Here is a 13,621-nt window from a genome sequence, read left to right on the forward strand (position 1 = left end):
TCAGTGTTATTCACTTCACCTGTCACTGCTCATAATGTTATGCCTGATCAGTGTAATATGTCATTTTGATTCAGATCATGCTTGTGTGTAGATCACAGCTTTCATCATGGGACAACATGAAGATCAGTGAGTGCAACAGATGCTTTTTCTGACCATCATTGTTGTCAAGTAACCAAGGGGAGGTATTCGACAACATAAGCTAACTCAGGATCAAGGATTTTGGTTACTATGGCAACATAAGCTTAGCTTTGCCTGATCGATTGTATTATGATGCCATAATATTCCACCAGAATAAAACCACACATGTAAGAAAGCTTATAATTACATTATAGCAGCTGTAAACAACCATTCCCATGATTTCTGGGGCTGCATACATATTCTGAGCCTTGATCACTCCAGCTTCACTTGAATTAGTGTTAACAGGATTTTATTGGAACACAATGAGTGATCGGGCTAATTTAAGCAAGGCTATTTCAACCAAGCCTGGATTTTGTGAGCTCACATCCTGGTTACAAATCCTAATTATAAAGGTTACCTACAGTACTGGCTCTGCAGGCTAAATAGGCATGGTTCACAATAGTGGGCTTGACTTAGTTCACAAAGCTTCCCAATGCAAGTATGATCATTACAGTCACATTTTAGACCATCAGAAATCCCACACAAATCAACTGAAAGACGATCTCTGCTAACCTTTCGCATATAAGTGCAAAACAAACATGCTTACAATACCTAAAAATTTCCTCCAATACATTTTTTATGACTTTTATTTCATTCTTTCAGGTTACATATTGATTATTGCTCATCTACCATCAATTTGAAATATTTAAACATTGTTTTGACAAAGTAACATTAAAGATTCTCTTATTTGTACTGAATACAATAAATACAGGAGTGGATCTGATTTCCTACTAAGCTCGTTTTTATACGAGATGCTGGTGTTAACTCGCTGCACGTGCTGCTGTGGGATCACTGATCAAGTCAGCCTTAGACAGAGGCTTGGATCCTGAGTCAACAGCAACACTGCGACATAATTCTGGCCTTCTTAAAAAAAAAAAAACCTGTACACACACACGAGCCCCCTCAAACACACATAAGATGTATGCACACCCAACACATACAAACAGAAAAATTAAATTTGAAAAAAATAAAATTAAGACACATCAAGGTCAGCACAAGTGTTGTCGACTAAACACAGACAGATGGAGAAAACGACAGACAGTTGGGGGTAATAACTGGAACTGGAACATGGCGATACAGTATAGGGCTTCGGTACATAAACCTAATACCAAGTGTATGTCAGCATAAAATACAATATCATTAGAGCAACTGCTAGGGGATGTCATGAAGTGTTTCAGGAGTTGTGGTGTAGTAATGCTGAGCTTGGCAACACCTTAGGAGACAAGCGAGGTGAGACCTTCTTAACACTGTTATAATCAGAATAAACATACAAAACCAGGTATTTGAATTGTTGTAGAGATCTGATGCATTAACACTAAAATCTAAGACGTGTGTATTGTTGGTCTCAATAAACTATTTTGCTATGCAGTAAAAGAAGAAAATGCTAAAGGAAGCACAGCTAAATGGAGTCTGAAGAAGCGATTCACTCTCTTTATGAGAGTTGATCAAAGATGAAATAGTCATCTGTGATAAAGGTCATTTGTAAAGTGTAGTGAAATAAAGGGCCGCATTTTGTCCCGTTTCAATAAGCCATTCAGTCAAGGCAGCTTTGAGAACTGTTAAAACAAAGCAGTTTGCTCCAAACACTCCTTAAAACACTGAAATGTGCACCGAAGTCACTTTGTTACACCTGATCCTCCCATTTTTAGACAAATCATGGAGGACCTGGTGAAGGAACTGCGTACCGGCCTGACTATACATTTGGTATTTCATCAAAATAATCTTTACTTCACAGTATATAAATTGAACATTTCAGTACATTTAACATTACACTAAAATGTAATAGAACATTTAATTTGCTTATCTCTATATTAATACAGGATGATTTCATGGGAACAGAAACGGGAAGTAGAAGATAGAAAAATCTTAGTTTTCTGTATAAATATTTAAATATACACCCCTGTGAATGATTATACAGCCTGAAAAGCATCTGCAATAATGGAATAATGTGGTGAGAAAAATCAAGAACTAGAACATGAGAAAGGCTCAATAGAGGGAACATTTAAACCATTAATACTGGCTTCATTTCATTACCGAAATACAGCCTCTTTGGGAGACACACTGAGATGGGCAGCACCTGGCCAACGAAATAATCTGTGTCCAGTTGCAGTGCCAGCGGGGTAAAGAGGCTCTGCCCCCACATTTATCAGTGTCCTGTTAAAATTGAACTAGAACGGAAAAAAACAAATCCTAAAACTTTAGTAAAAAAAAAAATCACTTTGTAGGAGAAAAGAGGAAAGAGAATATATAATTAGGACCGCTGGACCCAGCCATAACTGTGTCCCAACCCACCATTTCATTAAAAACAAACCAGAAGTTAAAAAAAAAAAAGACAACAGGACAAACTGCATGTCCAACACAAAATCATTAAAGGTCAAAATTGGAACATTTGTTTCTTTTCCTTTTTTTTCAGTTTTGTCAAATCAGCTTAGCCAAGATTAAACAAAAGATCTCTAAATGGATTACATACAACTAACACATGAATCTAAAGAGGATGAAAGGGTGAAATCTCCATAAAGATGGTGCTAGCAGTAGGGCCACTAGCAGTAGCAGCTCATAAAAAGATTAGAGTTATGCTATTTGTAGCAGAAAATAAATAAAAACCACTGCAGCCATTGCAAGCCACACCAAGGCTCCAGCCAATCAGCACAGAGCCTCGCCCTCCCCCTGATAGAGAGTCTGAATCCCAGCTTCCCCTGGATTGATGAGTCTGGATAATTCTATAATCTTCATTTTCCATTGGCGAGGTGCTTTAATACCTGCAACAAAAATTATTATAGGTTTGTCATTTAACATGGCATAATGTATGGATAGAGATTTTAGGCACATAGAATTTAAAAGCAAGACCAAAAGAGAAAAAAGGTAACAGGAGATGCCATAACACTGTAGGATATACTTGCCTGTAGTAATTTGGCTTGAAGGGCCCATTTTTGTTCAGGCCTAAGTACTTGGCCTGCTCATCACTCAGCTCAGTGAGGTGGGCATCAAATGTGGGCAAGTGAAGGCTGGCCACATACTCATCTAAATAACATACACATATTAACAGTCACAAAAAGTATGGTAAAATAATGAATGTGACACTGTGCAGGTTTGTGTTTAAATTGAAGAACAAAAAAAAAAGGTTGTTCAATAACCTTGCCATAATGTGTGCAAGTGACAGACAGAATCTAGTCTAATTTGGATGAGTAATAGAAAGAAAACAGGAAGAAAAGCTCCCCAGTTTCAAATAGTGAGTGTGAATGTGATGAATGCCTAATTTCCAGCCGTGACAAATTACTTTCCAGATATTTCTCTTGGAAATGAAACAGCTTGCATCTTGTGCCATCAGTCACAGCTCCCTAAAGTACTTTTTATTCAACTGTTTACTTTAGTGATGCTAAGGTACAGGTTTATGGGAGGAAGGGAAGGATGAGAGAGAACTGAAAGGTGCAGTGAGCACTAGCAGCAATCTCTGACAGGCTGACCTATATTCTGCTCTCCCTGCAAAGCCCGTACTGGGACACACATGGTTATGCTCTGAGCTGGAAACGGCACACATGCTTAATCATTCAGCACAGCGCAGTCTGCTGACAAACTGTTACAAAAATCCCTCATGACTAGATGCAACACAGCAGAAAAACGATCGAAACGCGTAGGCAAAATACCAGATTGTTATATGTGAATAGCTCTGACTCACCAGTTAATGTCTTAATTGTATATATACATATACTACATACACATAAATATGGTCATCTTACCCATCTTCTTAGGCAGCAGGTAAACATCCTGTTTGTAGCGGCCCTCTGGAGCATTGTACAGCTCTATTAGAGCCAGAGCCTGGGGGAGGAGCCAGAAACTGGTTACCATGACAACAGTACGGTTATATGCATAGGCATACATGCACGCATGAGTACACACAGTACAAAACACTACCACTGAATAAGCAGACAAATGGAAGTAAGTTCTCAGACACTAATTGACGCTTTAACACAAGAGACCATGTTCTGTGTTTCTCACCTGGGTTGTGGCTGTGATGGACAGGACAAATGTGGGAACAGTAGAACAGCTTAGGTTGAGGAGGCGACCCTAATTGAACACACATTTAGACAAATATAAAAAAAAAAAAAAACCCCAGCTCTCACACACAGTGGATCTTTTATTAAAGTCTTGGTGGATGTAGACCAAATAGCTAAATTTTAGTCTGCAATGATGTATATACATATTTATAAACACAATATTCTTATACATGAAGAGACTAATAAATATATTAGTTATAATAATAACAATAATAATAACAAATATAACTAACATTTTTAATATCCTAATATAATTCCATATAAACCTCCAACATAGCCAGTCATGCCATTTTCCATAGCAATGATACATGGATTTTACAGAAGCTTATCCTCTGCTTTACTGTGATGGAGCTGAACATAATGCTTGATGGATAAGCCCTAGCACAAGAAACATTTGAGTACACCATAATGATGGTGGTGTTTTTTGTAAATACTTTTTAAATCGCAGGTACACTACTAAATGCATCATCAAAATGGCCAGAGAAAGCACTGTCCATAGATGCAAGATACACATGTATGTAACTAGTAACATTTTAAAGCAAAACGATGCTGTTACGGCTCAACGGTGATAAACATGGTACTTGAACATCTCTTGTGGTTGCAAAATCCTTATGGGTGTCATTCAATACACCACTTACCACTACAGGAAAGGACAATATTGTACATGTTTTTCTATACAGGTTAAAAAACAGGTTGTGATCTGTTATAACCTCACCTCTGCCAGTAACACTATTCTCTTGCCATCAGGCCAGATCACATGGTCCACCTGTGATCTCACACGCTCCCAGGTCAACTCGGGGGTCCTCAGACTGGCCTGAAACACACAATAACAATCAGCAAATATATGAATTAACAGATGTAATAAGACAATAAAACAGAACTTTTTCTACACTAATACAAAAGGCTGCTAATTGCTCACTTGCACAGTCACACTAAGAGTGGGAATCATTAGGGTTTGCTCACCACATCGATCTCAGTGTTCGAGTGGCCCATGTTGCAGACGATGCAGCCGTTCTTCATACGGTCCAGGTTTTCTCTCACCACCACATTCTTGTTCCCTAAGAGAAACAGAACAGCCGTTATTTAATTCTGAACAGTACATTCGATCAGAATTAACTACTTGAGATGGCAACTAAAAAAACAGCATTGTGCAGCTGCCAGATGATTTGCACATGACTAAATACCTCCATAAATGTGCAGGTGGATAACCTTTCCTATTAAAGCGGACGGAGAGTGTATATACATACAGAAGTGTTATTAAAACGAACCTGTGCAGGTGATGACAATGTCCACTTGTCTGATGACCTCGTTCAGTTTGACCAGTCTGAAGCCATCCATGCTGAGAGATCAAGAGAAAACAATAAACAGAAATGAGCTGATGATCACCATATTTATGGAAAGGAAATGGAATGGGTAACAGTTATATTAAACCTATTTTACATCTGCTCTATGATAAATAGTGAAGAGTGGTCTTTCCTTGATAACTAAGAAAGCAAGCATCAGCTTGTGTGTGTGTGTGTGTGTGTGTGTGTGTGTGTAGGGGATAGAAATGCAAAGTCTCCTGTCCCTACTACTGAAGAGGCATGTATAATGCATCAAGCCCCAATTTATCCCTCACATTTCATAAACAGAAGCTTACCAGGCCTGCAAAGCACAAATAGGGTCAATTTCTGTGACATAAACGATGGAACCCATTGCCTTCAAAGCAGCACAGCAGCCCTTTCCAACCTAAACACATACACAAAAAATAATCAGCCTTGTATCATACAGAGACTTTTAATGCATAGCACCACCTAGTGGCCATACTCACACTTGTAACAAGAAAAACAGTAATAATTAATTAAATAATAACTACTAGTTAGCCAACATATTACTAATATTAGTCCTTGTTGGGGGGATGTTAACTAGTACATGGTGGTTAAAACCAGGTGGCTTAAAAAACAGCAGCATGGCAAACAGTTAAGAAAGGCAAGCTAAATGTACTTAAATCAGGATATATTTCAGACTTGAAGTCAACTTCTATCAGCTACACATTGTATAAGACTAAATTCTGAAAAGTCTTTTTTTCATGGATGTTCTCATTTTCATACTTCTTTTCTGCTTAAATATAAATGCATGCTTAAGACTGTTTTTATGAATCCCCCTCCTGCTTGCTTTTTTATTTGTAATCATTCACAATGTTATCTAATGCACTTCTAAAAAAATATAAACAAAATTACAATCACAGCCAGTTAGTGAAGATAACTGAATAAATTCATGTATAAGTAAATCCTAATTTATTCTAATGTGTAATGTCACTAAGTATGCCCCATGTTAATCATTTAAAGCTTTATATCCAAGTGCCTTTCCTGGCTTTAACAGTACAATCTATTGAACAAAGAATTCTATTACTTCTTTAAATTACTGGTAAATTACTTGGAAAGTATCATGAAACCCTTTGTGTGTATTTATATAAATGTGAGCATATGTAACAGACTGGAATGTTGGTGTATTAATGGCTGGGTCTCACCTCTCCATAACCACACACCACCACCTGTTTCCCTCCGAACATCACATCTGTGGTCCTCTTCAAACTAAAGAAACACACAAAGAAATATAAGATCTACATTTGCATCTTATAATAATACTAAGAGAACATGACTTTAACGAAATATCTCCCATCTAGAAATGACGCTTGACTTACCCATCCAGAATTGACTCACGGCAGCAATAGAGATTGTCAAATTTCTGCTTGGTGACTGAGTCATTGACGTTCATGGCAGGCACACACAGTTTCCCTGCCTTTGACAGCTGGTACAGCCTAGACATAAAGAAAAAAAAATCAAAAACAGAAAACTAGATATACACATGCTGACTACAACATGTCTCTACATGTACCCAACAATCCCTGAAATGAAAATAGTGTTTGAATGTGACCGGGAAAACACAAGGAATAGGCAAAAAACAATTATGGTACATACAGTGATGGCTTAAAGAGCCAAGAAAGGCTGTCAAATCTACAGGTTTATACAGTCATGCATCATCACGCATTAATATTTCAAAGAAGTAGAACCCAAAAAGCCTGTATGACAACACAAGGGCATAGATAAATAAACACATAATCAGCTGCAGAGGAAATACACAAAAACATGCAGTCACAGTGGCATAATAAGCTAACTGTGAACCTTTCAGTGTAAAGTGCTTATGCAATTCTCGTTACCTAAACCGAAGAGAGCAGAAATATGAGAAGTGAGAGCAACTATGCTTAAAACAATACTTAGCTACAGAAAGAAACAGCAGGACTTTGTTCTCATATTTCAAAAACCTCTCTCATCTTTAAGCAGTAATAGTACATCATGTTCTGTACAAGAAGTGTTAGCTATTCCTATTTTCAGCCACTAGATGGTAGACACAGTTTGAACAGCTGACAATGAAGCACAACTCTATTTATGATGCTCAGAACAGAGATGTAGACAACCCAAGAAGATGACGCTCTTGAAGCAGATGCAGCAAGATATAAACTGAGTTTTTATTAAAAATCAGAATTCTTAAAAAAAATAATAAAAAAAAAAGTCAGCAGATCTGAGCTGCTGTTCAGTTCTGAGCAAAATTGACATTTATCAGGACCCTTGATCGGGATGTAATTTAATGCTGATCAAATAAATGTTTGACACTTTAAACACATACAAACATAAGTAAAAATGATAACGTGTCAAGACTTTGATAGACAAGTCAAGTGTCAGAAGTCCCAGTTAAAATATGTCAAACACATAGTGAGTGAAGAATCTCAGGGCTGAGTTTAGCTTTAAAGGCAACATAAGGCTAACTGCTCACCTGTGAACTCCTGTCACACTTTCCTCCACAATGCCTTTGATCTTCTTGAACATATTGGGGTATTTCTTATAGATCCAGTGTGTCAGGTCTCCACCATCATCCAGAATCTGAATATGATGTGACAAATGAAGATGAGTTTGGAGGCTTTGTAATCAGAGGGTGAATCTAAAGCCAGTTATTTAGGTGAGACAGACAACCTGCAGGTTCCCCTCTCACCATGTTGGGTTGCCAACCCTCCACGTTCACACAGCGATCGATGCACCACCAGAAATCATCCTCAGACTCACCCTTCCAAGCAAACACAGAGAAACCTGCCAAAGACATGACAAATAGGAGTGAGGGAATAGGGAGGCAATACATAGAGAGGAAAAAGAAACTGAGTAAAGAAGCATCCTCACCTCCCTCTGCCAGGGCAGCTGCCACCTCATTCTGGGTGGAATATATGTTACAGGCAGCCCATCTGCACTGAGCACCCAATGCAGACAGAGTCTCCATCAGCACCTATGTACCCAAGCAAATACACAGTCAAATATCTGTAATGGTCATATGTTTGTGTGTTCAGACCTGTTATTACAGGTACAGACTACTTACAGCAGTCTGGGCCGTGATGTGAGTGCAGCCCACCACTTTAGCTCCAGCTAGGGGCTTTTCTCCCTGAGCTCTTTTCCTCAGAGCCATGAGAGCAGGCATCTCTGCAGAGAAACACGCCCAGTATAGACTTTAAGAGTAATGACGATAAAACTCAACACAATAACTAAACTATTCTTAGAAATTCCACAATTTTTATAGAGGCATGCAAAGCTGTGACACGCTTTTGCTTTTTAACCGATAAATGATAAAAACAGGAATAGAAAAGAAGCTACAGAGGGAACAGTGGAGGTATTAGTGAGCAGAAAATAGTGTGTGCTCAGTGTTTGGCAGGTTATTAGGGGGTGAAGTGGGAAGCACCATGTGGTCTATCAGTGTACTCTGAACATATGGGCCCCTCAGCAGCCCAGGAAGAGCACAGCATGTTCCACTCCACCCACAGACACATGCACCCAACAGCATATATGAACACCCACCACATTCTGATAACTATAGCATTTTGAGCTAAAGCGCCACCAGCTTGCATCCTATTGTATATAATACAGACTAAAGTGGTTTATCACCTACCCTGCTCAGCAATTTCTATCTCTCTGCGACCAAACTCAGCCTGCTTGATGTTCTTGATGCAGAAATCTCCATTGCCTTTGGAGTTCTTCTGCTGCTTGTCTCGAGGAGAGGTCTCATCATCTGAGCTATCAGTGTAGGAGGCAGCTGATGGGACAAGGAACAGTGCATGATCCAAAAATCCACTCTAAGTACTAATGCTGTAATGAGCCATAATGTTGATTTTGTGTTCTCAACATGGAGATCAACCTAAAGACCCAACAAAATTCTCTTTCCCAACACACAACCCAGACACACCTGACCACTCTACTTATAAAAGTCAATGCAACAATTTTGTACCTGAGCTGTAGCTATCTGTAGAGGACTGAGAGATGGAGCGAGATAGAGAGCGCCGTCCGATCTTGGTGGGCCGTTTGTTGAACTCCTGCTTCTGGTCTGCAAACTGGATCTGCTGCACATTGCAGAAAAGGAGAAAGAATATGGATGAGATTGAAGGCAGTGTTTACAAACAAAGCTGTCTGAATTGACAATAGGTTGAGTGTTGGCTGCATTGCTTAGTCCATAACAAATAGTTTATTGACAGCTGTCGTGCAAGGACAACCCATTAAGAATCTTACAAAATATGTTCTGCATTAAAAACTACTGACCCCACTTTTAACTTTCCTACATATAAACACAGTTCTACATTGCTTTGTACTACTGAATTAATTACACAGTGAGGCTCTAGTCAGTTTTTAGTCATACCTGAAATCTCAAAATGCAGCCCCACCTCTGTTATCAGGTTTGCATTTACAGGATTTGGCAAGCATTCTTCTCTAAAGCAATCTCTGACCAAACAGTAGTGTCGGCCCAGATTTGAACTAGAACTGACCCTGGCTCCTCTGGGGGAAAATGTGCCTGAAGTCTCTGAAAATGCTTTGGAAATGTGCCCCATGAGGTGGGTGGCAGCAACTGTCGGATGTGTGGGTAAACTGATGTTACTATTCGTGGCGTGGCAGCTGCCAGGAAGAGAACGATGTCTGTGTTGTGAGAGGATTAAAGTACAACACGCAGATAATGGCTCTGTTTAGGACATTATCTGAATGAACAGCAGCTCTCAAATCCTTTCTGCTCCATCAAGTGATGTTGAAAATGGTAGTCTTACATAAGAAGGCCATGCTAACAATATATCATATCAAAGCTAGCGTAACATTAATCATTATCCATCATAATCATCAGTGACAATTAATGAATGACAATGCACACACTGATATTTAGTTCTCAAGGTTTATCGGGTGAAGTGAAATGCCCTCCTGATCAACAATTAACTCAGTGCTGCTCACTAGAATAGATTATTGAGTATTGGAGAAAATGCGTTTTGGAGAAAATGTGTTTGAATCCAGTAAAGAGGCTTTACTGGAAAGTCCAAACTCATTAAAAATAGGCTTCCTTTGAATGAACCTATGGGTTTGAGAGACATTCAGATTCAACATTAACTGTCCTCTATCTACGGCCGAAAGTACAGCGTTTAGGAAAATTGTTAACTCTTTCTGCACCATCCACTCTCATCACTGCAACAGTGCTAAACCACCCCGGCTAACTACATGAACATCAACAGTTCCCATAAATGACAATAAGACTGGAAAAAACCCTGTAATAATAACACTAATAACAACAACAAAAACATTGTCAAAGTCTTGCCCCATTTTGCTAAATACATTTACGAAACCTATAATTTTAAGGAAAACATGGATAGTCTTGATTTAGCCGACAAACATTTCAGTCATGTTGAAGCCCACACAGTGACACACTGAGCATACAACTATGACTCACACACACAGTCTCCCTGTCTCACACGCATGTATGGAGAAAACCTTGACTTTCTGTGTGCTTTGTGAAAACGGGTTTTGACTCATCAAGTGAGATGTGTAACACAATAGGCTGGATTACACAGGCAGAACCTTGACTCATATGGAGAGAAAGGCCAATGAGCCAATCATGTGTCACTGACGATTCTTTGTAAATGTTTCACAAAATGGTAACTTTAATTCTACCGCATGAACATTAACACCAAGTACTGAGTGGCCTCAAAGGAACCTGCATAGACACGCTAGCTTTTCATTCATCTTCAATAACCACTTTATCCTGCTCAGGGTCACGGTGTCGACAAGAAAGTGATAAAGCACTATTTAATGACACGCACTATACACGTGACACCAGCATGGCTAACACTTTCCCACACATATGTATATACAGCATAAGCAAAATCAGAAAGCATTTAGGTAAGCATTTACCCGTGGAAATTCCCAAGAGCTAGAAACAAATGCACACATTTGGACACAGGCTGTCTCATGTTTTTCTTAACAGAAACACAAACAGCAGATCAGTTGTGCGAACACAAACAGCAGATCAGAGACATTCTCAGTTTCCAAGCTGCAGTCTACAATTATACACCAAATCCAACACCTATCATCACAATGAATGAATGCAATGTGTCCTACGCCAGTGTTAAACTCTCACCGGCTTCATTTGGCAGTAAGCCATCAACAGTGGTGATACTATAGGGTTTACAAAGGTCAGCGGTGCTTTAAGAGACTTTACTGAACATACACATGAGCTTTTGTCTACCCCCTTTTCCCACAGATCCTCCTCCATCCTGACATCTGAACCCCACCCAGCAAGCCTCTCCTCTTACCTTTTTCACAACAGGCTCGCTGCGCTCTCCATCCTTCTTTTTCAGCATGTTTAAGTGGATGGAACTGAAGTGTACAGAAGCACACAGAGACAGACCCAGTACTGCCGGGGGAACTTTTATACTCGCTTCACTCAAGGCCAGTCCTGCCTGGTTCTGCTACCCATACTGCACAATGCTCAATTGTTCATTTTTTATACTTCTCCCATCAGTCTTTTAATTGTTAATTGTTCAAAGCCTGGAAAGAACAGAGCTGTTTGAAATGAAGGCTAACTGTGGCCTTGTTCGGCTTAACCGACGCTTTAATCAGGCCACAGCAAGCCCAAGTGTTGGTGCGTATGTTAAGGATTTTTCAGGTGAGAGTTTATGAGGTGATTAAAGTATTTTCATGCCCTGGAAGGGTGGCTCTTGCCAAGTATACTTGCTTCCACTACATGACCTCAACAAAGCATGCTTTGTGCAAGAGCTTAAAAAGCAGGACATATGAGCAGGAAGTGGCAGGTCATAGTGCTTCAGCAACCTCGTTATAAGACCTTAGTGAAACATGAAATGCCAGGTGTCGCTTTGAAAGGATTGATTGGTTAGTTAAAAGTCATCTTTAAACCACGTGCCCCTCAAAAGCAGCCAGTTGCCCTGGAGAGGAAGGATATTTTACCTTCAAACACAGAAACATAAGTTGAAGATTTACCATACTTTTACCCTAATGACTCACAAGAAAATTAACTCTGGGACACTTTGTCCTAATCTATACTCCTTCAAACTAACAAGACTCTAGAAACAGGAAAAGCAGAAACACTGAATAAAGTGTAAAAAAAAAACACTTTAGACAAATTTATAGTGTAAAAGACTCTGCACAAAGTTTCTCCCTTTTAACATAGTTAATCAAAGTGCCTAACGGACAGTGTTCAGGAAACACCACACCCCTTCTCTGAAACTGAACAAACCTAATTACGATGAATGGCAACCAGATAAACAAAAGCCATTTACTTCATTTAAAAGCATAAAGGAAGATATGCTACTAAAACACACAGACAAACCATGTTTACTACTATTGAGCTGCTACCGGAAAGCAAGGCCTGCCTCCAAGGGCAGGACATATATTGTTCATGAAAGCATTTATCTGGATGGTAATGTGTTTCAATATAAACTAATGAACAATTTTCAGTGGTTTCTCAAAAGAAATGAACTAAAACATTAAAATAAGAATATGTCACAAAGTATTCTTTTCCGAATAGTATCACAACGGTGTCCATAATGCTAAGGGAACAGCAAAAAAACATCAAATTTGATTTCAAGGGCACTTTAAATGCAGAAGGTGAAGCATTTTAATCTCTGATAATATGGGTGGATTAGTGGATTATCTGAGAAAATCTCCATTTATGGCAACACAAAAAGGTCATATGTTACTACAGGGATGCATATCCAGGCCTGAGCTGCATATCAAAGCACTAAAGCAAAAATAATGTCTTATATAAGAGAGTGGCACATGTACTGTGTGTGCGAGAGAGACAGACAGCAGAGGAAACAGACCTGCCTGAGTACACATAGGCATACTAACACCACTGACTGATGGAATTTGTACAGAATCGTGATGAATATGAAACAGAGCATGCATTTCCCTGGCCTGTATTAATGTCTGTAACATTCACCCAGAGAGTTATGCATTGGGATAACACAGAAACAAACAGCATGCAATACATGAGTGAATTTAGGTGTATGGGGTGCCCTGCTCAAATGGCAGAAAAGATATCAT

The 13,621-nt window shown here is 39.2% G+C and overlaps 1 protein-coding gene across 2 annotated transcripts in view; it reads right to left on the reverse strand.

Moving 5' to 3' along the window:
• Positions 1-748: 748 nt before the first annotated feature.
• Positions 749-13,621, reverse strand: part of ahcyl2b (adenosylhomocysteinase like 2b) — a 30,630-nt gene continuing 17,757 nt past the window's right edge. The window contains exons 2-17 of one of the 2 annotated variants that reach the window (XM_058416720.1): positions 9,537-9,645; positions 9,201-9,344; positions 8,637-8,737; positions 8,444-8,546; positions 8,262-8,356; positions 8,046-8,152; positions 6,916-7,032; positions 6,742-6,805; positions 5,872-5,960; positions 5,501-5,571; positions 5,196-5,290; positions 4,948-5,046; positions 4,174-4,242; positions 3,915-3,993; positions 3,078-3,198; positions 749-2,936 (exon numbers count right to left, since the gene is read on the reverse strand). In XM_058416720.1, the coding sequence (XP_058272703.1) occupies positions 2,930-2,936; positions 3,078-3,198; positions 3,915-3,993; positions 4,174-4,242; positions 4,948-5,046; positions 5,196-5,290; positions 5,501-5,571; positions 5,872-5,960; positions 6,742-6,805; positions 6,916-7,032; positions 8,046-8,152; positions 8,262-8,356; positions 8,444-8,546; positions 8,637-8,737; positions 9,201-9,344; positions 9,537-9,645 (1,470 nt within the window). In that variant the 3' untranslated portion in view covers positions 749-2,929. Of the gene's footprint in view, positions 2,937-3,077; positions 3,199-3,914; positions 3,994-4,173; positions 4,243-4,947; positions 5,047-5,195; positions 5,291-5,500; positions 5,572-5,871; positions 5,961-6,741; positions 6,806-6,915; positions 7,033-8,045; positions 8,153-8,261; positions 8,357-8,443; positions 8,547-8,636; positions 8,738-9,200; positions 9,345-9,536; positions 9,649-13,621 lie in introns of both variants that reach the window. The other variant, XM_058416719.1, reaches the window with a different exon arrangement.

The sequence above is a fragment of the Hemibagrus wyckioides genome, linkage group LG19 (genome assembly GCF_019097595.1).
Source record: "Hemibagrus wyckioides isolate EC202008001 linkage group LG19, SWU_Hwy_1.0, whole genome shotgun sequence".
Taxonomy (NCBI): Eukaryota; Metazoa; Chordata; class Actinopteri; order Siluriformes; family Bagridae; genus Hemibagrus; species Hemibagrus wyckioides.